This window comes from Myotis yumanensis, unplaced genomic scaffold (genome assembly GCF_028538775.1).
Source record: "Myotis yumanensis isolate MYYU_CA2020_CCGP unplaced genomic scaffold, mMyoYum1.0.hap1 SCAF_2, whole genome shotgun sequence".
NCBI lineage: Eukaryota > Metazoa > Chordata > Mammalia > Chiroptera > Vespertilionidae > Myotis > Myotis yumanensis.
Window position 1 is genome coordinate 103582186 of NW_027223753.1, and position 26646 is coordinate 103608831.

General features: G+C 41.3%; 1 protein-coding gene across 3 annotated transcripts in view; it reads right to left on the minus strand.

Moving 5' to 3' along the window:
* Positions 1–10826: 10826 nt before the first annotated feature.
* Positions 10827–26646, minus strand: part of PAQR9 (progestin and adipoQ receptor family member 9) — a 43855-nt gene continuing 28035 nt past the window's right edge. For all 3 annotated transcript variants that reach the window (XM_070405919.1, XM_070405918.1, XM_070405917.1), the window contains one exon: positions 10827–11109. In XM_070405919.1, the coding sequence (XP_070262020.1) occupies positions 11073–11109 (37 nt within the window). In that variant the 3' untranslated portion in view covers positions 10827–11072. The remainder of the gene's footprint in view (positions 11110–26646) is intronic.

The following is a 26646-nucleotide window of genomic DNA, read 5'->3' on the forward strand; positions in this document are numbered from 1 at the left end:
CTCCCTACCAGACAAAATCTCCAGGCGTTCTTGGTGGCTGAACATCTGGTACGCTTGCCTGGACTTCATTTTCTACTAAGTGCACAGACTGCTTGTCTGCCGTCTCCCAGCATCCCATGTGAGACTGGATCTGGTGGACCTGCTTGTGTGTTTGCTGGTACAGTGGTTCCATGTCGCCGGCCCAGCTGGGTCCAGCTCTGGCTTCCTCCGAACCTGATTCTGCTTCTTGAGTGTATCCCTTATGTATCCGAGGAATTGAAATCTACAGTTTGTTGGGTTAGGCTGCAAAAGCGCAGGTGGTTCCTTTTGTGCCACTGGCACAGCTTGGGCGGGGATGTAAATTGAGTAGGGCAGGATCTCCAGGAATCACCAGGGTGGAGCAAAGAGCAATGGCATCTCTGCAACTCCTCGCCTCTCCGAGACTCCGCATCTCCGCGTCCCTGAGTGCTGGCAAGCAGCTCCGTTAGAAAGCCACCCTCGCTCTCTGACCCGCTGCAAGGCCATCCTGCCTCTCCCTGTAGGGGTCTGGGACCTCAGAATCCCGCCCCAAACAAACTCAGTGGATTCGAGAGTTTGTAACTCCTTCCGATTGAAAAACAAAAACAAAAAACAGCTTCTTGAGTGTGTCCCTTATGGATGCGAGGAGTTGAAATCTGCAGTTTGTAGGGTTATGCTGTAAAAGCGCAGGTGGTTCGTTTTGTGCCTCTGGCACAGCTTGGGTGGGGATGTAAACTGAAAAAATTGTAACCCCTTCCGATTGAAAAAAACCACGCATCCAGTTGCAGCCCGCCTGGCGTGCAACTCCGAACCTCTGTTCTTGGCGCCTCTGTACATCCTACTCAGTCTCAATGCTCTTCTTTCTTTCCTTCCAGTTGTAGAGCTTCCACTGGGCCAGCTTTCCCATGGTTCTGAATGATAAGCTGTTAGTCTTATAGTTGGTAGTTTCAATGTTGTTGTGGGAGGCAGCATGCACAGGTCTCTACCTTACGCCGCCATCTTGGTTCAGGGGTAGTAATATTTATATTCAACAAAATAGACCTCAAAGTGAAGGCCATAACAAGAGAGAAGGAAGGCCACTTCATAATACTAAAGGGATCAATACAACAAGAAGATATGACTCTGGTAAATATATATGCACCCAATACAGGGGCGCCCAAGTACATAAAAAAACTTTTGGAAGAAATCAAAGGAGAGATTGACAGGAATACAATCATAGTAGGGGACTTTAATACCCCACTGACATAACTAGATCAATCCTCTGGACAAAAAAAAATTAGCAAAGAAACAGCAATCCTAAATGACTCACTACATCAGATGGACTTAATTGATATCTTCAGAACATTTCACCCCAAAGCTATGGAATATACATTTTTCTCAAGTCCACATGGGACATTTTCAAAGATGGACCACATATTGGGTCACAGGCAAAGTCTCTCCAAATTCAAGAAGATTGAAATTATATCAAGCATCTTCTCAGACCACAATGGTGTAATATTAGAAATCAATTACAATAAAAATAATCAAAAAAATTGAAACACTTGGAGGCTGAATAGCATGCCAGTAAACAATGAGTGGGTTACCAAAGAGATAAAAGAGGAAATAAAAAAAACATCCTGAAAATGAATGACAATGAAAACACAATAACCCAAAATCTATGGGTCACAGTGTAAACAGTCCTGAGGCCTACCTCAAAAAATTCAAAAAAATTGTAATTAATTATCTAACCCTACAACTGAAAGAATTAGAAAGAGAGCAACAAGAAAAGCCCAGAGTAAGCAGAATGAAGGAAATGATAAAGATCGAAGGAGATATAAATGACATAGAGACCAAAAATTAATACAAAAGATCAATGAAACTAAGAGCTGGTTCTTTGAAAGGATAAACAAGATTAATGAACCTCTAGCCAGGATCACCAAGAAACAAAAAGAGAGAGCCCAAGAAAACAAAATTAGAAATGAAAGAGGTGAAGTAATAGCTGACCCCACAGATATACAAAGGATTGTAAAACAAACAAACAAACAAACAAAAACAACAACAAAAAACTATGAAAAACTCTACTCCACCAAATTGGACAACCTTGACAAAATGACATATTCCTAGAAAATACAAGCTTCCAAAACTCAATCAGGAAGAATAAAAAAACCTGAATAGGCTGATAACTACTGATGAAATTGAAACAGTAATAAAAAAGCTTCCAGCAAACAAAAGCCCTGGACTGGATGGCTTCACAGGAGAGTTTTACCAAACATTCAAAGAAGAACTAAAATCTATCTTTCTCAGACTATTCCAAAAAATTCAAGAGGAAGGCACACTTCCAAGCTTTTTCTATGGATCCAGCATTACCCTAAATCCCAAAAGCAGATAAAGACACTACAAAGAAAGAGAATTACAGGCCAATATCCCTGATGAAAATAGATGCTAAAATCCTCAACAGAATTCTAGCAAATAGGATCCAGCATTACATTAGAAAGATCCTACACCATGACCAAACGGGATTTATTCCAGGGATGCAAGGCTGGTACAATATCTGCAAATCATAAATGTGATACATCACATAAACAAATTGACAGGCAAAAACCACATAATCATATCAATTAATGAAGAAAAGGCAATTGACAAAATCCAACATCCTTCCTGATAAAAACTCTCAGCAAAATGGGAATAGAGAGATTATACCTCAACATAATAAAAGCTTTAAATGACAATCGTACAACCAACATCATATTCAATGGGCAAAAACTAAAACCATTTCCCCTAAGAACAGGAACAAGATAGGGATGCCCACTTTAACCACTCCTGTTCAACATAGTCCAGGAAGTGATAGCCATAGCAACCAGACAAGAAGAAATAAAAGCATTCAAATTGGAAAAGAAGGAGTAAAACTGTCATTATTTGTAGATGACATGATATTGTACATAGAAAACCCTAAAGACTCCATCAAAAAACTACTAGAATTAATAAATGAATTCAGCAATATAACAGGATACAAAATTAACTCCCAGAAATCTATAGCTTTTATATACACCAGTAATGAACTCACATAAAGAGAAACTTAAAAAAAAATCCCATTTACAATTGCAACAAAAATATGAAGATACCTAAGAATAAATTTAACCGAGGAGGTAAAGGACCTGTACTTAGAAATTACAGGACACTGAAAAAGAGATACAGGAAAACAAACAAATAGAAGAATATACCTTGTTCACGGATTGGTAGAATCAACATCATTAAAATGTCCATCCTACCCAAAGCAATCTATAGATTCAATGCAATCCCCATTAACACACCAATGGCATATTTCAAAGACCCAGAACAAACTCTCCAAAAATTCATCTGGAATAATAAAAGACCCTGAATAGCTGCAGCAATCTTGAGAAAGAAGAACAAAGTAGGAGAGACCACAATACCAAATATTAACTTATACAACAAAGCCACTGTTCTCAAAACTGCCTGGTATTGGCACAAGAACAGACCTATACACCAATGGAACCAAACAGAGAACCCAGAAATTGACCCAACCCATTATGCTCAATTAACATTTGACAAAGGATGCAAGAGCATACAATGGAGTCAAGACAGTCTCTTCAACAAATGGTGGTTGAGAAAATTGTACAGGTACATGCAAAAGAAAAAAAAAACTAGACCACCAACTCACACCAGACACAAAAATAAACTCAAAATGGATAAAAGACTTAAAAGTAAGACAAGAAACCATAAAAATCATAGAAGAAGCTATAGGCAGCAAAATAGCAGACATTTGGCATAGCAATATCTATACTGATACAGCTCCTAGGGCATTGGAAACTAAGGAGAAAATAAACAAATGGGACTACATCAAAATAAAAAGCTTCTGCACAACAAAAGAAACCATCAACAAAACAACAATAAAGCCCACTGCATGGGAGAACATATTTGCCAATGTTATTGCTGATAAGAGTTTAATTTCCAACATGTATAGGGAAGTCATAAAACTTAACAAAACGAAGATAAACAATTCAATCAAAAAATGGGCAAAGGACCTAAATCAGTGATGTCGAACCTTTTGAGCTCGGCATGTCAGCATTTTGAAAAACCCTAACTTAACTCTGGTGCCGTGTCACATATAGAAATTTTTTGGTATTTGCAACCGTAGTAAAACAAAGATTTATATTTTTGATATTTATTTTATATGTTTAAATGCCATTTAACAAAGAAAAATCAACCAAAAAAATGAGTTCGCGTGTCACCTCTGACACGTGTGTCATAGGTTCTCCTTCACTGACCTAAATAGACACTTTTCTAAAGAGGATATATAGAAGGTCAAGAGACATATGAAAACATGCTCTAAGTTACTAATCATCTGAGAGATGCAAATCAAAACAACAGTGAGGTACCATCTCACCCCTGTCAGAATGGTTATCATCAACAAATCAACAAACCCTCTTGCACTGCTGGTGGGAATGCAAACTGGAGCAGCCATTGTAGAAAACAGTATAGAGTTTTTTCAAAAAATTAAAAATGGAACTTCCATTTGACCCAGTAATCTCACTTCTAGGAATATATCCCAAGAAACCAGAAACACCAATCAGAAAGGATATATGTACCCCTATGTTCATAGCAGCACAATATACAATAGCTAAGATTTGGAAACAGCCTAAGTGCCCATCAGCAGATGAGTGGATTAGAAAACTGTGGTACATCTACACAATGGAATAGTCCACTGCTGTAAAAAAGAAGGAATTCTTACCATTTGCAACAGCATGGATGGAACGGGAAAGCATTATGCTAAGTGAAATAAGCCAGTTAGAGAATGATAAATATCACATGATCTCACTCATTTGTGGAATATAATTAACATAAACTGATGAACAAAAATAGAACCAGAGTCATAGAAGCATCGAGCAGTCTGTCCAACCTATGAGGGAAGGCATGGGGTGAGGAGGTAAAGGACTTGTATGCATGCATATGAGCATAACCAATGGACACAGACAGTAGGGCAGTGAGGGCATTTGCTGGGGGGTGAGGGCAGCTAAGGAGTGGTCAATGGGGGGAAAGGAGACTTATGTAATACTTTAAACAATAAATAATTATTTTTTAAAAAAGAATAATCTTAAATGTACATGAATTGAATGCTCCAATCAAAAGACATAGGGTAGCTGAATGTACACTAAAACATGACCCCACTATATGCTGTCTACAAGAGACCCACCTGAGAACAAAATACTCACATAGGATGAGAGTAAAAGGATTGGAAAAACTTTCCATGCAAATGGAAAAGAAAAAGAAGCTAGGGTAGCAATACTCATATATGACAAAATAGACTTCAAAATTAAGGCCATCACAAGAGACAACAAAGGTTACTACATAATAAGAAAGGGATCAATCCAACAAGAGGATATAACCCTGCTAAACATATATGCACCCAATATAGGAGCACCTAAATACATAAAAAAAATTCTAGAGGACTTTAAGGGACAGAGCGACAACAATATAGTCATAGTAGGGTACTTTAACACCCCACTGACATCACTTTGTCTGGACAGATCTTCCAGACAAAAAAATTAACATGGAAACAGTGACTCTAAAGGACACACTGGATCAGATGGATTTAATTGACATTTATAGAACATTTCACCCCCCAAAGTTACAGAGTATACATTCTTCTCAAGTGCACATGAACCATTCACAAAGATAGACCACATGTTAGGACACAAAAGAAATCTCTACAATTTCAAGAAAATTGAAATCACATCAAGCATCTTCTTCGATCACAGTGGAATGTAATTAGAAATCAACTCCAGTAAAACACCCCAAAAGATTCAAACACATGGAGGCAAAATAGCATGTCATTAAACAATGAATGGGCTACTAATGAGATGAAGAAAGAAATAAAAAAACTTCCTGTAAACAAATGAAAATGAAAACATAACAACCCAAAATCTCAGCGACACTGCATAAGCAGTCCTGAGAGGGAAGTTCATAGTACTATAGGCATACCTAAAAAAACAACAACAACAAAAATAACCAACAACAACAAGAAAAATCAACAATAAACTATTTAACCCTACAACTTAAAGAACTATAAAAAGAACAACAAGAAAAGCCCAGAGTAAGTAGAAGAAAGGAAATAATGAAGATTAGAAGAGAAATAAATAACATAGAGACTAAAAACCAATACAAAAAAAATCAATGAAACCAAGAGCTGGTTCTTTGAAAGGATAAATAAAATTGATAAACCATTAGCCAGACTCATCAAGAAACAAAGAGAGAGGACCCAAATAAATAAAATCAGAAGCAAAAGCAGAGAAGTAACCACTGGCATCACAGAAATACAAAGGATTGTAAGAAACTATGAACAACTATATGCCAACAAGCTGGACAATGGGGATGAAATGGACAAATCCCTAGAAAAATACAATCTCCCAAAACTGAATCAGGAAGAATCAAAAAACCTAAATAGGCCAATAACAACAAATGAAATAGAAGCAGTAATAAAAAAAAAAACCTTCCCCCAAATAAAAGCCCAGTCTGGACAGATTCATGGGGGAGTTTTACCAAACATTCAAATAACTAACACCTTTACTCCCCAAACTATGCCTTTATAACTGACCTCCAACCTAATAACATCTTTGATGACTAATCTTCCCAATTGACTTGCTCTTTGATCTAATTTTCCACCTGCTATTTGCCTAACAAAGGTCACTACATCTTTGGAACATCTTTGGAACCTGCCCAGTTACCATACACACCAACTCAGGCAGCTGTGATGGCATCCTTTCCTAGGCATCCCTTCTCCATCTCAACCTCAGAGTGACCCTCACCGCTCTGCATACATTTCTGTCATACTTCAATGAAGATGGGCAGATAAATCAATATTTTTTATCTGCTTTGCTGCCAGAATTCAATGATCTGTCACAGTTCTTGCCCAATTCATCTAATCATTGTGGTTCAAATGTTTTTAGCTTTGTTGAAAGTGTTGAATTAATTGGTTTAGTAACCCACCTCAGAACTAAACTTTGAAGTATAACCTTAGCAAAATTTTACTATACTTTTCCACAACTCAGAGCATACATCATTTAGTGCTTAAAGGTGAATCTTTTGCAAGTATCCTCCAAGAGTTTTCCTGTGTTCTACCTGGGAAGGTTTTTTACTGGCAATCATCCTACCCTAAATCACATCACAGATCCATGGTGTTACCAATCATTTCTTCTAACCTATAGACCAAGAAAGCTCAATCTAAGTCAGTGGTTCTCAACCTTCCTAATGCCGCGACCCTTTAATACAGTTCCTCATGTTGTGGTGACCCACAACCATAAAATTATTTTCATTGCTACTTCATATCTGTAATTTTGCTACTGTTATGAATCATAATGTAAATATCTGATAAACAGGATGTATTTTCATTGTTACAAATTGAACATAATTAAAGCATAGTGATTAACCACAAAAACAATAAGTAATTATATATGTGTTTTCCGATGGTCTTAGGCAAACCCTGTGAAAGGGTCGTTCGACCCCCAAAGGGGTCGCAACCCACAGGTTGGCGACCCACAGGTTGAGAACCACTGATCTAAGTGATCCTATATAATAAAAGGCTAATATGCAAATCGACCGAATGGCTGAATGACCGGTCGCTATGACTTGCACTGACCTCCATGGGGCAGATGTTCAATGCAGGAGCTTCCCCCTGGTGGTCAGTGTGCTCCCACAGGGGGAGCACTGCTTAGCCAGAAGCCCTGAGCCAGGCTCACTTCTGGTGAGTACAGTGGTGGTGGTGGGAGCCTCTCTAGCCTCTGTGGAAGTGCTAAGGATGTCCGACTGCCAGCTTAGGACCACTCCTAAGTTGGCAGTCAGACATCCCCTAAGGGCTCCCAGACTGCAAGAGGGCACAGACCTGGGTGAGGGACCCCCCATCCCCCGAGTGCACGAATTTTGTGCACCAGGCCTCTAGTTTTAAACAAGATGCTATGGTTCTAAAGAGTCTTTGCTGTTCACATCTGAATTTAATCACCTGTACATTTTCATAAAATCAATGTCTCACCTTTACAATTGTTTAAAAGAAAGCAACCTTTTCAAATCAACTTTCTCTGTTGTGTCTATGATGTTATTTATCATTTGATGGTAGGTCAGAGTTGGGCAACTTTTTCTCTAAAAGGTCGGACAGTAAATATTTCAAGCTTTGCAGGCCAACTCAACTCTGACATTGTGGCAGTCACAGACAATTTATAAATGTATTATCATGGCTATGAGCCAATATAACTTTACCTGCAGAGATTGAATTTCATATAATTTTCACATGTTGTAAAATATTTTTGTTTTCATTTTTTTCCAACCTTTAAAAAATGTAAAAACCATTTTTTGCTGTGAGCTGCACAAAACTAGGCAAAGGGCCAGCAAATTTGCTCTGTGGCTGTAATTTCTGACTACAGGATAATATATGGCCAGGAGCAGATAAAGGTTTTGTGGGGAGACAAGCATTTAAAGTTTTGGGAGGTGCTATTTTAAGGGAAAGAACACAAAATTACAAATTTAAAATTATATATAAGGCTTTGGGAGGGACCCAGGCAGATGAGAGGCCCTTGAAAATTGAGCCTCTTTGTGTCCTGGTGACACTGGGACAATACTACTGCATAGGGTTCCAGAGCTGGCTGACTATTGGAAACAGCAAGAGAGCTTTTCTACTGATAGTTTCCAGAACCATGATAGAGTGCCTGAATTAGTCTCTGAGGTAAGAATCCACTATATTGTAAAGCTCCCCAGGTAATTCTACTATGCAGCCAGGTTTGGAAATCACCATTTTACTAACCATTCATAATAGTTAGTGAGTCCATTAGAATTGATTCTAGAAAAACATTTATTGCCTTAATTGTGTAGCCTGCCCAGAAATAAGTTTTAACTATTGTTATTGAACCATAGCCCAAATGTTGATAAAACTATATCAAGAAAATTATATTGTTAAATTGTCTTGACAGAGCACATATACATACACACTCTTATGCTAGGCTATCTACACTCTTCTGTTTTTTAATCCTCACCTGAGGATACTTTTTTTAGAGAGAGTGGAAAGGGAGAGGGAAGGGGAGAAAGGGAGAGAGAGGAGAGAGAAAGAGAAACTTCAATGTTGAGGTGCATACGTTGATGCTCTAACCACTGAGCAATGCTAGCTGGGCTATCTACATTCTTTTTAGTGGAGGTTAACACATCCATAGTTAACTGGCTCTTCACCATTTTGTCTCAGTTTAATATTTTTATATATTAATCTTTATTTTAAAATCTATTTTTTAATCTTAAATCTTTGAGTTGGCATACATTTCAGAACATCCATCTATATATATAAAAGCCTAAGCAACTATGACGTGCACTGACCATCAGGGGACAGATGCTCAACGCACAGGATTGGGCTCCCTCCGGTCTGGATTGGGCCTGCAGGGATCAGGCCAAAACCGGCTATCTGATATCCCCCAAGGGATCCCAGATTGTGAGAGGGCACAGGCCAGGCTGAGGGACCCCACCAGTGCACAAATCCATGCACTGGGCTTCTAGTAAAGTAAATAAATGGTTATTGAATGGCTATTTGACACTTATGTCATCACAGTTGGGTGAGTCAGTCTATAAACCTATGCATAATGAGTCACTTATCATTGCCTCATTAATGGACAAATTTATAGATGCCTGTTTTTATATTCCTACTAGAGGCCTGATGCACAAAATTAGTGCAAGAGTAGGCCTTCCTTTCCCTGGCTGCTGGCACCAGCTTCCCTCCGGCACCCAGGAACCAGGCTTCCCTCCAGCCGCCGGCAGGCACCCAGGACCCGGGCTTCCCTCGCAGCCCCGGCTTCGCCCAGAAGGTAGTCCAGAAGGATGTCCAGAAGGATGTCCGGTCTAATTAGCATATTATGCTTTTATTATTATAGATGAATATTGTGAATCCTTTAAAATTTTTCACATATAGTATTATTATTTCCACAATGTTGAGAAATCTTCTTAGTCAAACGTGGGTAGTTCTGCCTGTAGAGGAAGTAGGTCTACCATATCCAGTCACATATTTATTTTGTAAGTTATTAATGCTTACATTCAACAAGTATTAAATGAACACCTGCAATATGCTGGGAAGTGTGCTGGATGCTGAGGATCCAACTCTGCAGTCTCAGAGCTTAGATTCTAATGGGGAGAGATAAAGGAAACCAGGAATTTCACATGGTGATAGGTGATGTGTTGAAAGTAAATCAGGGTGAAGCCATAGTGAATGTGTGTGTGTGTGTGTGTGTGCTTGTATGTGTGTGCGTGGGGGGGTGGGGGGGTGGGACAGGGGCAGCTACTTAGATAATTAGAGGTGATGATGACATTTGAGCTGAAACTCAAACGGTGACAAGGAACCTGAGCCATGCTGTCCAGATTGAGGGTCTTGAAATGTGGCTAATCCCACATGTTGAAAAGATAATATTTTGGATAGAGTGGGTTAAATGAAATATATCACCAAAATTAATTTTATCTGATTTTTTAATCCTTTTAAGTGGGTACTGGAAAATTGCATGTGTGGTTGGCATTATATTTCTTCTATTTGACAGCACTTATGTAGAAAGAAAGTGAATTCCATTCCAATTTTTTTCCAGCATGTACACATGCCCCCAGCATCCCCATAAATTGGCTGTGTTATGGGTTTTTAGGAGTTTGAGCTAATATAACACTCCCTAAATGCTGGGTGGTCTTAATCCAGCATCTAGAAGGGTTCTGGAATCTGGAGAAGGCACTGTGTGTAAATGATTAAAGAGTCCAGAGACAAAACATAATTTTGGAAGGCATTTGGGGGGCCAGAGGAGCTTGGCTGAAGAAACCAAGTTCTCTTGTCTCTGGGCCCCTTGCTTTTTATTAACACAAATTGTCCTAAGGCAAGGTAGATATACACATCAAAGGCCAGGGTTTGGTATACAGAATCCATTCAGATTGGAGGAATTGCCTTCAGCTGTTCAGGTGTTTGGCCAGTAGGAGGCAATAACATGTAGATTAAGATGCCCTTAGCTGTCTGGTAGCAAGCAATCATTTATGCATCCTTTTCAGGTTTGGGGAAATGCCCTCAGCCATTCCCAGGTGATTCAGTCCTGCTGACATGCTGGAATTGGCTTCCGACACCTAAAATGCACGGAAGAGTTATTCATGTGCCAGGCACTGGGCGAAATACTAGCTGCTTTACATTCATTCATTGAATCCTCACACTACTATGAAGTAGGAAATACTTCTTAGCCCCCTTTTTACAGATGAAGAAATGGAGGTCCAAAGGGGTTAAGTAACTGCCTAAGATGACAATACTGAAACAGTGGCCCGGGAATTGCAGCTTTGCAGAGGTCTGTCTCCAGCTGCAGAGGCTAGGTGGACTGGAGGAGGCTTTCAGCTCACCGGGAGGGGCGGGGTGGAGGGGCGGGGTGGAGGGGCGGGGTGGAGGGGCGGGGTGGAGGGGCGGGGTGGAGGGGCAGGGTGGAGGGGCGGGGTGGAGGGGCGGGGTGGAGGGGCGGGGTGGAGAGAAATCAGGGTGAAGCCACGGTAAATATGTGTGTGTGGTAGGTGGGGGGAGGCAGGCGTGTCGGCGCGGCTCTTTCAGGCCTCTGCCTTCAGCTGCACCTGCCCCAGCCGAGCTAGCATGTGCCTGAATTCCTGTGGGGGTCAAACCAGAGCCACGCCCCACTCGGAGTTTCCCCTCGGCTCTAATAGGTTCTGAAGGAGGCCTCTCGGGGACTTCTACCGCTTGGGAATCCTCTCGCCATGTAGCAGTGACCAGGGCATGAGTCCGCGACATGTGTGTCCACAGCTCTTTTGACACCACTTTCCCGAACTCCCTACCCCCAACTTGGGACCAGCTCCCCCCCCCGCACCCACCCACCCCACCCCACCCCCACCCACCCCACCCCACCCCCACCCCCGAGGCTGCGCAGCCCTCCAGCTCCTGCTGCCGAGTGCGCCCTGGAGACAGGGCACTAGAGGCAAAATCGGCTGGCCCCTAACACGCTGCCAAAGCCTGGGCGGCCTTCCGCATTTGCAGGGGGAGCATTTATGTCCTCTTTGGGATTTCTGAAGCAGGGTTGAGAATAATCACCTGTGGGGGGAACCAAGCGACACTGCAGTTAACAGATACCTTGTCATGATTATTTATGGGACTGGACAGCCTGGACAGGGGAGGGGGAAGGTATGCATTTGGCGAGCTTCATTTGGTGATGCACTCAAGGAAAGGGAAAAGCTCATTAGAAGGAAAGAAGTGATTCACACCATCCCTTCCCCCTCAGTGCAGCGCTCTCCCTCTGCCCCAGGGGAGCAAATGGTGACCAGGAGCTAAAGTGACTAGTAGGATGGGAACAGAGACAGCTACAGTGGTGCCAAGTAACTACCCCAATCTTTCTTTGTAACTCTCCTCTTTAAATTCATGTGAGCCACATTCCACCTGTAACAATAAAATTGGAGGGAAACACCTTGATTTTGACTACTAGCCCTGGATCCCTTGTGTGTTTCTGTGATAAATCGGCCTCTACAAAGTAACAAACTTTATATTTGGTAAGGCATAGGTAACACCAGAAAAATTAGAGGTTTCTGGCAGGATTTTACATCTGCCATCTTTTATATTTGACCTTTCTCTAGGAGTGAAAAGTGACAAAAAGAAAACACCAGAATTAAAATTTAGAAAAAAACAGGGGAAAGACCAAGATGGTGGCATAGGTAAACACCGGAGATTGCTGCCCCAAACAACCACTTCAAAAATACAACTAAAAGCCCTGACCGGTTTGGCTCAGTGGATAGAGCGTCGGCCTGCGGACTGAAGGGTCCCAGGTTCGATTCCGGTCAAGGGCATGTGCCTTGGTTGCGGGCACATCCCCAGTGGGGGGTGTGCGGGAGGCAGCTGATCGATGTTTCTCTCTCATCAATGTGTCTAGCTCTCTATCCCTCTCCCTTCCTCTCTGTGAAAATCAATAAAATATATTAAAAAAAAAAAATACAACTAAAAGACGGAACGGACATCACCCAGAACCACAGGAAGGCTGGCTGAGGAGAGACTCTTCAACTAGAAGGAAAGACAACAGCTCAGAGGAGGCGCAGTGTAGAAAATATAAAGGTGCGGAGGTGCGCTCGAAAGCGGGCTGGTGGCTGAGGGCGCGGTTGTCGTTTTCAATCAGGAGGGAGTCTCAGACTCTGAGCTCCAGATCCGGGTGAGTCTCTAGGGACTCAGACTCAAATGGGAGAAGCGGGATTGTCTGGCATATGTTGGAATCTGAGGGCAGCTTTCACTCCGAGGTTTGCAGCGGTTGCTGGGGTTCTGAGAAGCAGAGCCTCTGGGAACGGGACTGAGAGCAGCCATAACTGCTTCTTCCACCCACCCTGTTGATCCCGCCCCGCCCAAGCCCTGTGCAGAGCCTTTTGCCGGATAGCCTCAGGCAAAGGCTAGATTAGCACCTCTCCAGAGGACAGAAGTTTTCCCAGGCAGACACAGCTGATTCTCACAGCCAGTCAGCCTGGTGGTCAAATCCTTCTAGTATTAACTACAACAATCAAGGCTTAACTAGAACAAGACTGTGCACAAAGACCACAAGGGGGTGCACCAAGAAAGCATAAAAAATGCGGAGACAAAAAAACATGACAGAAATGGAGGATACAGAGCTAAAAAACGCAATTTTGAGGGCTTGCAATAATGTGCTAGAAGCTGCCAATAAACTGGATGAGAGCCTCACGAAATCTAATGAGACCCTCGATGCTATGATAAAGAACGAACTAGAAATTAAGCATACACGGACTGAAATAAAGAATGTTATACAGACACCCAATAGCAGACCAGAGGAGCGCAAGAATCAAGTCAAAGATTTGAAATACGAAGAAGCAAAAAACACCCAACCAGAAAAGCAAAAGGAAAAAAGAATCCGAAAATATGAAGATAGTGTAAGGAGCCTCTGGGACAGCTTCAAGCGTACAAACATCAGAATAATAGGGGTGCCAGAAGATGAGAGACAGCAAGATATTGAAAACCTATTTGAAGAAATAATGGCAGAAAACTTCCCCCACCTGGTGAAAGAAATGGACTTACAGGTCCAAGAAGCCCAGAGAACCCCAAACAAAAGGAATCCAAAGAGGACCACACCAAGACACATCATCATTAAAATGCCAAGAGCAAAAGACAAAGAGAGAATATTAAAAGCAGCAAGAGAAAGAGACTCAATTACCTACAAGGGAATATCCATACGACTGTCAGCTGATTTCTCAACAGAAACTTTGCAGGCCAGAAGGGAATGTCAAGAAATATTCAAAGTGATGAATACCAAGAACCTACAACCAAGATTACTTTATCCAGCAAAGCTATCATTCAGAATTGAAGGTCAGATAAAGAGCTTCACAGATAAGGAAAAGCTAAAGGAGTTCATCACCACTAAACCAGTATTATACGAAATGCTGAATGGTATCCTTTAAGAAGGGGAAGAAGAAAAAGGTAAAGATACAAATTGTGAACAACAAACATGCATCTATCAACAAGTGAATCTAAGAATCAAGTGAATAAATAATCTGATGTACAGAATGAACTGATGATTATAATGAATCAGGGACATAGAAAGGGAATGGACTGACTATTCTTGGGGGGGAAAGGGGAATGAGAGATGCGGGAAGAGTCTGGACAAAAATCGTGCACCTGTGGATGAGGACAGTGGGTGGGGAGTGAGGGCAGAGGGTGGGGTGGGAACTGGGAGGAGGGGAGTTATGCGGGGGGAAAAAAAAGAGGAACAAATGTAATCTGAACAATAAAGATTTAATAAAAAAAAAAAGAAGAAGAAACAAAAAAGAAATTAAGCATACACGGACTGAAATAAAGAATATTATACAGACACCCAATAGCAGACCAGAGGAGCGCGAGAATCAAGTCAAAGATTTGAAATACAAAGAAGCAAAAAACACCCAACCGGAAAAGCAAAATGAAAAAAGAATCCGAAAATACGAAGATAGTGTAAGGAGCCTCTGGGACAGCTTCAAGCGTACCAACATCAGAATTATAGGAGTGCCAGAAGATGAGAGACAGCAAGATATTGAAAACCTATTTGAAGAAATAATGGCAGAAAACTTCCCCCACCTGGTGAAAGAAATGGACTTACAGGTCCAAGAAGCCCAGAGAACCCCAAACAAAAGGAATCCAAAGAGGACCACACCAAGACACATCATCATTAAAATGCCAAGAGCAAAAGACAAAGAGAGAAGAGACTCAATTACCTACAAGGGAATACCCATACGATTGTCAGCTGATTTCTCAACAGAAACTTTGCAGGCCAGAAGGGAATGTCAAGAAATATTCAAAGTGATGAATACCAAGAACCTACAACCAAGATTACTTTATCCAACAAAGCTATCATTCAGAATTGAAGGTCAGATAAAGAGCTTCACAGATAAGGAAAAGCTAAAGGAGTTCATCACCACTAAACCAGTATTATACGAAATGCTGAAAGGTATCCTTTAAGAAGAGGAAGAAGAAAAAGGTAAAGATACAAATTGTGAACAACAAACATGCATCTATCAACAAGTGAATCTAAGAATCAAGTGAATAAATAATCTGATGTACTGAATGAACTGGTGATTATAATGAATCAGGGACATAGAAAGGGAATGGACTGACTATTCTTGGGGGGGAAAGGGGAATGGGAGATGCGGGAAGAGACTGGACAATAATCGTGCACCTATGGATGAGGACAGTGGGTGGGGAGTGAGGGCAGAGGGTGGGGCGGGAACTGGGAGGAGGGGAGTTGTTGGGGGGGGGGGGGAAAGAGGAACAAATGTAATCTGAACAATAAAGATTTAATTAACTAACTAAATAAATAAATAAAATGTTATGTTACAGAGAAAAAAATACAATAAAATAAAATAAAATTTAGAAAAAAACAAATGAAGCTTGGCCTGTGTGGTTCAGTGGATGAGTGTGGACCCATGAACCAGGAGGGCCCGGGTTGCGGCTGATCTATGTTCTCTCTCATCACTGATGTTTCTATTTCTCTCTCCCCCTCTCTTCCTTTCTCTGAAATCAATAAAAACATATCTTTAAAAAAGGGTGAAGAGGAGAAACCAAGATGGCGGCATAGGTAAACACCAGAAATTGCTGCCTTGAACAACCCCTTCAAAAATACAACTAAAAGACAAAACAGACATCATCCAAAACCACAGGAGGGCTGGCTGAGTGGAAATTCTACAACTAGAAGGAAAGAGAAAAGCACACTGAGACTCAGAGGAGGTGCGGAAATAAAGTGCAGAGGTATGGAGGCGCACACAGAAAGGGCTGGCAACTGAGGACACGGTTGTCTTTTTCAATCGGGAGGGAGTCTCAAGCTCCCGAAGGCTCTGAACTCCACTTTCGGGCAAGTCTCTGGGGACCCAGACTCATAAGGGGAGAAACTGGACTGTCTGGCATTGGGCCGAACTCGAGGGCGGCTTTCTCTCAGAGGTGCTTGCAGCGATTACTGTGGGACACTGAAACCCAGGGCCTCTTAGGGCAGGGCTGAGGATCAGCCATAGCTATTTGCTCTGCCCTGTTGATTCCCTGAGAGCATGTTCCACTCAAGCTGCACACAGAGGCATTTACATATGAATGGCCTGGCCCTTTGCAATCTAAAATTACCTAACAAACTGCAGCTGGGTCAGAGAGACCCAGAACATCCAAAAGAAGGCCCAAGGCCCCACAGCAGCTTGCATTGCTTCACAGCTGGGCCTCATCTGGGCACCTCCAAACCCCAAACAAAGAAGAGGAATCTGCAGATCTCTCCATAGCTCCTGCTGGGTAGCCTCATGCAGAGGCTAAATTAGCACCTCTTTAGAGATCCAAGAGCCAGTGTACCCAGTGGTCAGAGTGGGACTATCCAGATTACAACTCCTCAGATCCATAAGGGACACACTCAGGGGGCAGACTCAGTGAGCATCAAAGCCCCACTGAAGCAAGTCTTGCCCCAGAAGGGTGTCTCCAGCACAGAAGTTCTCCCACCATAGACACAGCTGATTCTCACAGCCAATTGGCCTGGAGGTCAATTCCTCCCAGTGATACCTACAACAATCAAGGCTTAACTACAACAAGACTGTGCACAAAGCCTACAAAGAGGTGCATCAAGAGCAGTCGTGGGCAAACTATGACCCGCGGGCCGGATCCGGCTCATTTGAAATGAATAAAACTAAAAAAAAAAAAAAAGACCATACCCTTTTATGTAATGATGTTTACTTTGAATTTATATTAGTTCACACAAACACTCCATCCATGCTTTTGTTCCGGCTCTCCGGTCCTGTTTAAGAACCCATTGTGGCCCTCAAGTCAAAAAGTTTGCCCACCCCTGATCAAGAGTGTCCACCTCAGGTAATTGGAGAGGCTGAGCCACTGGGCCCTCTAGGACACTTAGCACAGAAAGCCACTCTATCAACACAGGGAAGCAGCCAAAATGTGGAGACAAAGAAACAGGTCACAAATGACAGAAATGGAGGAAAGCAAACTACTGGATATAGAGTTCAAAACCACAGTTATAAGGTTTTTCAAGAATTTTCTAGAAACCACCCATAAATTTAGTGAGACCCTCAATAAATCTAGTGAGAACCTCGAGGATATGAAAAAGGACCAACTAGAAATTAAGCATACACTGACTGAAATAAATAATATTATACAGAGATCCAACAGCAGACTAGAGGATCGAAAGAATCAAGTCAAAGATTTGAAATACGAAGAAGCAAAAAACACCCAACCAGAAAAGCAAAAAGAAAAAAGAATCCAAAAAATGAAGATAGTGTAAGGAGCCTCTGGGACAACTTCAAGCGTACCAACATCCCAATTATGGGGGTGCCAGAAGAAGAGAGAGAGCAAGATATTGAAAACCTATTTGAAGAAATAATGACGGAAAACTTCTCCTATCTGGTGAAAGAAATAGACTTACAAGTCCAGGAAGCACAGAGAACCCCAAACAAAAGGAATCCAAAGAGGACCACCCCAAGACACATCATAATAAAAATGCTAAGAGCAAAAGACAAAGAGAGAATCTTAAAAGCAGCAAGAGAAAAACAATTAGTTACCTACAAGGGAGTACCCATACAACTATCAGCTGATTTCTCAACAGAAACTATGCAGGCCAGAAGGGAGTGGCAAGAAATATTCAAAGTGATAAATAGTAAGAACCTACAACCAAGATTACTTTACCCAGCAAAGCTATCACTCAGAATTGAAGGTCAGATAAAGAGCTTCACAGAGAAGAAAAAGCTAAAAGAGTTCATCACCACCAAACCAGTATTATATGAAATGCTGAAAGGTATCCTTTAAGAAGAGGAAGAAGAAGGAAAAGGTAAAGATAAAAATTATGAACAACAAATACACATCTATCAACAAGTGAATCTAAAAATCAAGTGAATAAATAATCTGATGAACAGAATAAACTGGTGAATATAATAGAATCAGGGGCATAGAATGGGAGTGGACTGACAATTCTCAGGGGGGAAGGGCTGTGGGGGATGTGGGAAGAGACTGGACAAAAATCATACACCTATGGATGAGGACAGTCGGGGGGTGGGGGGGGGTAAGGCTGAGGGTGGGGTGGGAACCGGGTGGAGGGAAGCTATAGGGGGAAAAAAGAGGAACAACTGTAATAATCTGAACAATAAAGATTTAATTTAAAAAATAAATAAATAATAAAAGAAAAACAAAAAAAAAATGGTGAAGTAAACACCTATTCAAGTCATCTTGCATTGCTAATGTAGCTCTTAGAGATTTACATTTTGTGCTGGTAAATGTTCACATACCTTCTCCCTAACTCTGTTTATCACATAGACTTTTACAGTCATGTAGGTTCCAGGTAGGAAGGATGGAAGTTATTTGAGCAGACAGGATATGAGATCTTTTTATTAAACCTATGATTTTAGGAAGTACTTATGAATTACATATGTAATCAGATTTTTTAAATTTCCACCTTCTTTTAGGAATTCCTTCAGCTCTTGAGGAAAAAAAAATTGGAAATCAGAAACTGATAGTGATTTTCTGAGACAAGTAGGATAAAAAAATGATTTATAAATGATTAAGAGGTCATGTCATATTTACATGTAGAATTTCCTTTCCTTTCCCATTGCAAATTTTGAATGAGTCAATGTACTCTGTTCCTTTCTCTCTTTTTTTCTCTGGTATTGCCATTATGCATATGCTACACCTTTTGTTGTCCCACAGTTCTTAGATATTCTGTTCATTACCTATCCCAAGCTCTTTTTTCTTTTCTTTTCAGTTTTAGGAGTTTCTATTGACATATCCTCAAGCTCACTGATTCTTTCCTTAGAATTTTTTTTTATTTCTAGCATTCATTTTATTCTTTCTTAGAATTTCCATCTCTTTGCTTACAATTATTTATCTGTTCTTTCAGGTTATCTACTTTTTCCATTAGAGCCTTTAGCACAGTTGTTTTAAATTCCCAGTTTGATAATTTCAACATCTTTGCCTTGTCTAAGTCTGATTCTAATGTTTTGACTTTTAATAATCTTATAATTTTTTTAGTTGAAAGCCAGATATGATGAACCATGTAAAAGGAACCCGGTACTGGTTCCTACAGAGATTTCTGTTTGTGGGTTCGTAATGTGGTAAATTGTAATTCTCTGTATCTACCTGTTTGTGTTTCTAATTTTGAAGATAGTGATTTGCCCTGTGACCTCACTGCATTATGGATCTAAGAAGAGTTGTTGATTTTCAATTGTTCAGCTTTTTCATTGTTGTTAGGATGAAGTGACAACTTCTACATTTTTTACATGGCAGAGTAGAAACTGGAAGTCTCTGTCTCTATTCTTTAGTGGCAGGAAATGGGAACCTCTGGCTAAGTTAAGGGAGGAACAATAATAAGAAAAAAAGAAAGAAATTTAAGGCCATTTGGTAGCTCACAGAATTGCATGAAGACATATCAGGCAAGTCTTGGAAAGTTCGGAATGCAGAGATCTGCACTGCAGGTCTATCTTGGACCACATGTCCCTCACACCCAGGGAGAGCAGCCCCACTGGTTCAGTGCAGAGTTCTTCCTAATAGAAAGTTTAGGGCACTCCTACAAGAAGCAGGGAGTTGCATGACAGGGGTAAGGACCTCTGTCCAGGGAAAGAGGAAGCCAAGCAGCTGCTAAAGTTCTGGCTCACTTCTGATTGCTTTCCACTGAAATGGAGGCCCCAGTTACATGTTTAGATCAGAGACTCAGAGAATTCCATCTAATGTTATAATTCTGTATGCTTTCTAATGGATTTTTGTTATTAGGAGCTGAATTTCTATGTGAAAATTAGATAATCTATACCGATACATGAGAATGCCACTATTGTTTCACTAGACATATATTCTAAGTATTCCTGTTGTATATCCCTTTATCTATTTTAACTAGACATTAAGGAGGAAAAAAAACTTCTTAGGTAACTTTCTTCCTAATGTTTGTATTTTTGCTTTGAAATAGATCCAAATTCTGTGAAGAAGCTGCCTGTTACAGAATCTGCTTTGTCTTCCAAGGAAATTTGAAGGTCGAATTTCAAAAGCCCAGCAAACCACTTGCCAATGATTGATTTGGGGAATAAAGTGCTATGGCTTACTATTTCTAGCCATCTTTTCCTGCTTACCTGTTGTACCAACTGGGTTTCAATTGCACACAACAGAATCAATTCAAGCTACTTGGGGCTGAAGGGGATTTATTAACAGGCATTGTTTGGCTTCCAAATCCACTTGATGGATTGGAGGAATAGGCTCATGGTTGAGTTTCCTGGAACAAGATTTACAAAGCCTCTGCTGGGAATCAGAGGACTGATGGGAAGTGGCAGCATCAAGCTGACTATGTCTTTAATATACGAATGATGGGCTGTGCTCACACTTTGAGCAAACTGACGTCAGGCATGAGCAAGGAAAAAGGAGCCAGCAGCAAAGGGGGACTGTGAGAGAGTAGGATGAAAGGTGGGAGGGAATAAACTAAGGGAAGACTTTCATGAGAAAGGAATGGAAAGAGGGATCTAAGAAATGTCCGTCAGTCAAGAAGGAGGTTGTTGGAAATCTTGTAAGAAACATTCTAGTGAGATTAATGAAAACAGAATGCAGTGAGTGAAAGAGTGAGTGGGAGGCATGAAAACAAAGACAGTATGCACCAGTCTTGCAAAAAGTTTGGCTGTGAAGAAGACAGGGGAGTGTGTAGCATAGAGGGCAGAGGAGACTTTCTCCTTTTAGAAAATGACAGAGACTAGTAGTACATTTTAAAATGTTCTTAGGAAGAATCCTATTGAGTAGAAGTAGTTGAGCATACAGGAGAACAATGGGCAACAGGCAGAGTGAGATTTCTGAACAGATGGGAAGTGGTATGATCAGAGATGTAAGGAGAGAGTTGGAGTGAGAGCATCAGAAATATGAAATACCTGCAGTGAACAGGAAATAAAGCAGTTCAGGCAACACAGAAGGGTCACTGGGCAGCACTGAGTCCTAATACAGAAATCTGTACTTTAAAAATGAGTTAAGCCCATGTCAGAGGAATGTCGGCATGAGAGTGCACCTTGTCCTCTCCACCTGAAATTTCAAAAAGTTAACTAACTATAATTCAACAAAGAAATCCCTGAACAACATAGATGCATGCCTGAGAAACCCACACATTGAAACATCTAAAGGGCAACCTGGAATAAACAGGGAGATGAGAAGGGAGGAAAGCACAGGTGGGCCTTAGATGCAGCCCTGCAGTGGGGAGCTCACAACTCAGCTGATAGCAGGTGCTTCCTTTAGCCTGCAAAAACAGAGACCTGTGGGGGTGGGGAGAGAGAGGAACAGCTCATCAGGACAAGCAGTGAGAGAGCAAACAGTGTCTCAGTCAGCAGATGCCTGATAGAGCAAAGGGTTCTACTATGTGGTTCTCCACTATCGGGCCAGGTGGTGGTGTTTCATACAAAGAAATGGAACCACAGAGCCCTGCTGCAGCTTTGACCCCCGAAACTCACCTCCTGTTGCCATTAGAATTGGGTCCAGGAGCCTATTATCTGTAAACAAAAAGCTATTGCAGTAGAACAGTTGATTCCCTCTGTGACTGATACCTAGGATGTGTGCTTGGAGCGGGATCCCATGGAGGTCAAGGGTTGCAATTGGGGTGAGGAAAAAACAAACCCCACTGCCAAGCAGCACACCTGTACTGTCTTATGGAAGCCAGGGAGGTCAAGACAGGGAGAGCACAGAGAAAAAAAATCTTGCGATTCAGCGCCATCTACTGGAAAATAGATGAAAGACTTCTTCAAAGAAAGTTGCTATATAGAAGGCCATTAATATAGACAGGCATTCATGCCTAAGCAAAGAAGAATAGCAAATACCATGCGTAACTACATTAACTAGGATGATGAAAATGAAAAATCCCCATAAAGCAAGCTGGAACACATGGAACCATGTGATATAAATGACAGAGATTTCAAGATTACAGTTCTGAAAACACCGAGATGCGAGAAAATATCAACTGTCAATTCAGTGCACTCAGAAAGCAAATTAATTAACAAAATGTTGAAACTTTAAAAAAGAACCAATCAGATTTTTTTTAAAGACATGATGACGAGCAGGATGGCAGTGAGGAAGAGAATGTGAGTGAGTAAAGGAGTGAGAGAGGAGTGTGTGGATGTGTGTGGTATGTGTGAGTGTGAGTGAGGGACAGTTAGGTCTCACAGAAATCTCAGGGATTGGAGGATCAGGCTCCCCTGGAAGGGAAGCCCCTGCTACTGCTGCAGGCACTCCAAGGCTGGGTGCAGCTTTGGTACACAGCACACATCATCTTGAAGAGGGGAGCAGTGAAGGCCAGGAGTGCAGCCACACTAACACCCATACTTCCCATGGACACCACCCTGAACCAGAGCAGTGAGCCACTCGCCAGAGGTAACTCATGATGGGGCACTGCCGGGCCCCTGCAGTGAGTGGCACCCTACCGCACCTCAGGCTCCCAGATGCCTGCAATGACCACAGGCTGGAGAGACCTCCCACATCATGATTCCTGGACCCCGTGTTACCGGATCCCACACTCCTGGATTGGGTGTTCCAGGACCCTGGCACTCCTGGACCCGGAGAGGTGAGTGCAATGCAGAGGGTCCCCACACCACACCACACCCAGCTCTAGGGACCAAGCCAATTGCACCCCTGCTGCAAACCAGGGAACCCCAGCCTGGCACGCACCCAGCTCTGAGAACAGCTCCAATGGTACTGGCCAGGGACACACAGTCTGGCACCTGCCCAGCCCCAAGGACAGTGCTGACAGTGCTGGCCAAGGACACTGTCCGGTGCCAACCCAGCCCCAAGGACTGCATGACCTGGTGCCCACCCAGCCCAAGGACAGCACTGCTATATAGGGAGCCTGGGCCAGTGTACTGCACAGTTCCCAGGACCAGGCTGAAAGGACAAGCTAGAGGATCCTAAGGCACCACCTTGTCCAGATGCTGAGGCTGCTCAGTGAATTGCATGTCAGAAGGTTTGGGGCCTCACAGGGATATTCACACAGTAGAGGATCTGTGCATCTGCCCCTGTGACGCCAAGCACCTGCAGTGGACAATTGAGGGACCAGATGTGTGGAGGAAGGGAATACAACTCAGAACAGAGACATTAAAGATGTGAGAATGAAGGCAGACACAGTCTCTGGGCTAAGTCCCTAGGGGCTTCAACTTCTCAGACCTCAAGCAGGTCACCCAGGGCCAGAAATTGTCAACAACTCACTTTACATAGAAACAAACACAAAGAGACAGCAAAATGGGGAGACAAAGAAACAATCCCCAAAAGAAAGAAAATGAGGAAGTGCCAGAAAGGGAAATAAATGAAATGGAGGCAAGCAATATGTCAGAGAAAGACTTCACATTAATGGCTATAAGGATGTTCAACCATTTGGCTGAGAAATTCACCATGTGTAAGAATCAAGAGGAAATGAAGAATGATATAGCTGCAATAAAAAACAAAATGGAAGATTTCAAACGTAGACTAGAAGAAGCTGAGGACCAAATCAGCAAGTTAGAAGATAGGGTGGAAAACACCCAATATGAATAGCAATTGGAAAAAAAATTAAAAAGCAGGAGGAGAGTTTAAGGGAGCTTAAGGACAACATGAAATGCAGCAACATCTGCATAATAGGGGTGCCAGAAGGAGTTGAAGTTGAGCAAGGAATAGAAAACCTATTTGAAGAAATGATTGCAGAAAACTTTCCTGACTTGGGGGGCGGGGGGAGTCACACAAGCACAGAGAGGCCCAAATAAGAGAAACCAAAAAAGACCCATACCAAGACACATCGTAATTACAATGGAAAATGTTAACAACAAAGAAAGAACTGCAAGAGAGAGACAGAAAGGTAACTACAAGGGATCTCCCATTAGACTATAAAATGATTTCTCAACAGAAACACATCAGGCCAGAAGGGATTGGAATGAAATATACAGAATAATGAAAAGCAAGGGAATGAATCCAAAAATATTCTATCCATCAAGGCTATCATTCAAAATTGCAGGTGAAATCAGGAGCTTAACAATGAAAACAGGCTAAGAGAATGCATTACCACCAAACCAGCAATGCAAAAGGGACTGACCTAAGAAATAGGACTAGAGAGAGAAGGAGAAACACATACATAAAAGATAAAAATGGCAACAAACAAATATGTATCAATTATAAAGTTGAACCTAAGTGGATTAAATACTACAATCAAAAGATATAGGGTGGTTGAATGGACAAGAAAACATAACCAAAATATATGCTGTCTACAAGAGACCCACCTCAGAACAAAGGACACAGACTGAAAGTGAAGGGATGGAAAAATTTTTTCAGGCAAATAAAAAAAAAAAAGCGAGGGTAGCAAAACCTATATCTGACAAAATAGTCCTCAAAGTGAAGGCCATAGCAAGAGATAAGGAAGGCCACTTCATAATACTAAAGGAATCAATACAACAAGAGGATATAACTCTGGTAAACATATATGCACCCATTGCAGGAGCACCCAAATACATAAAAAAAACTTCTGGAAGATATCAAGGGAGAGGTTGACAGCAATACAATCATAGTAGGGAACTTTAATACTCCATTAACATCACTGGATAAATCTTCTAGACAAAAAATCAGCAAAAACAGCAACCCTAAACAACTCAATAGATCAGACGGAATTAACTGACATCTTCAGGACATTTCACCCTAAAGCCACAGAATATACATTCTTCTTAAGTGCACATGGAACATTTTCAAAGGTAGACCACATTTATGACATGTGCTAAGTATCTACAAATTCAAGAAGTTTGAAATTATATCAAGCATCTTCTCAGATCACAATGACATGAAATTAGAAATCAACTACACAGAAATATATAATCAAACACATGGAGGCTAAATAGCCTGCTATTAAACAATGACTGGGTTACAAAAGAGATCAAAGAAATAAAAAAATCCTGAAAACCAATGACAATGAAAATACCACAATCTAAAATCTATGGCAGACAGTGAAAGCAGTCCTGAGAGGGAAGTTCATAGCTCTACAGGCCTACCTCAAAAAACAAGAAACAATGGTAATAAATTATCTAACACTACAATTTAAAGAATTAGAAAGAGAGCAATGCCAAAACCGGTTTGGCTCAGTGGATAGAGTGTCGACCTGCGGACTGAAAGGTCCCAGGTTCGATTCCGGTCAAGGGCATGTACCTGGGTTGCGGGCACATCCCCAGTAGGAGATGTGCAGGAGGCAGCTGATCGATGTTTCTCTCTCATCAATGTTTCTAACTCTCTATCTCTCTCCCATCCTCTCTGTAAAAAATCAATAAAATATATTTAAAAAAAAAAAAAAAAAGAGAGCAACAAGAAAAGCCCAGAGTAAGTAGAAGAAAGGAAATAATAAAGATCGAAGTGGAAATAAATGACATAGAGACAAAAAAAAAAACAACAACAACAAAAAAAACCCAAAACAATACAAAAGATCAATAGAACCAAGAGCTGGTTCTTTGAAAGGATTAACAAGATTGATGAACCTCTAGCCAGGCTCACCAAAAAGCAAAGAGAGAGGACCCAAATAACAACCGATCCCACAAAAATACAAAGGATTGTAAAAAACAACAACAACAACAAAACTATGAACAACTCTATTTCAACAAACTGGACAACCTAGATGAAATGAACATATTCCTAGAAAAATACAATCTTCCAAAACTCAATCAGGAAGAATGAGAAAACATGAATAGGAAGATAACAACTGATAAAATTGAAGCAGTAATCAAAAACATCCAGCGAACAAAAGCCCTGGTCTGGATGACTTCACAGGGGAGTTTTACCAAACATTCAAAGAAGAAATAAAAACTACCCTCCTCAGACTATTCCAAAAAATTCAAGAGGAAGGCACACTTCCAACCTCTTTCTTTGAAGCCAGCATTACCCTAATCCTAAAACCAGATAAAGACACTACAAAGAAAGAGAATCAAAGCCAATATCCTTGATGAACTTAGATGCTAAAATATTCAACAAAATATTCAGTAAATCGCATCCAGCAATACAATAAAAAGATTATATGCCACAACCAAGTGGGATTTATTCTGGGGATGCAAGCTGGTACAATATCTGCAAATCAAAAAATGTGATACATAACATAAATAAATTGAAAGACAAAAATCACATGATTATATCAATTGAGGTAGAAAAAGCATTTGACAAAATCCAACTCTTTTTTTTGATAAAAACTC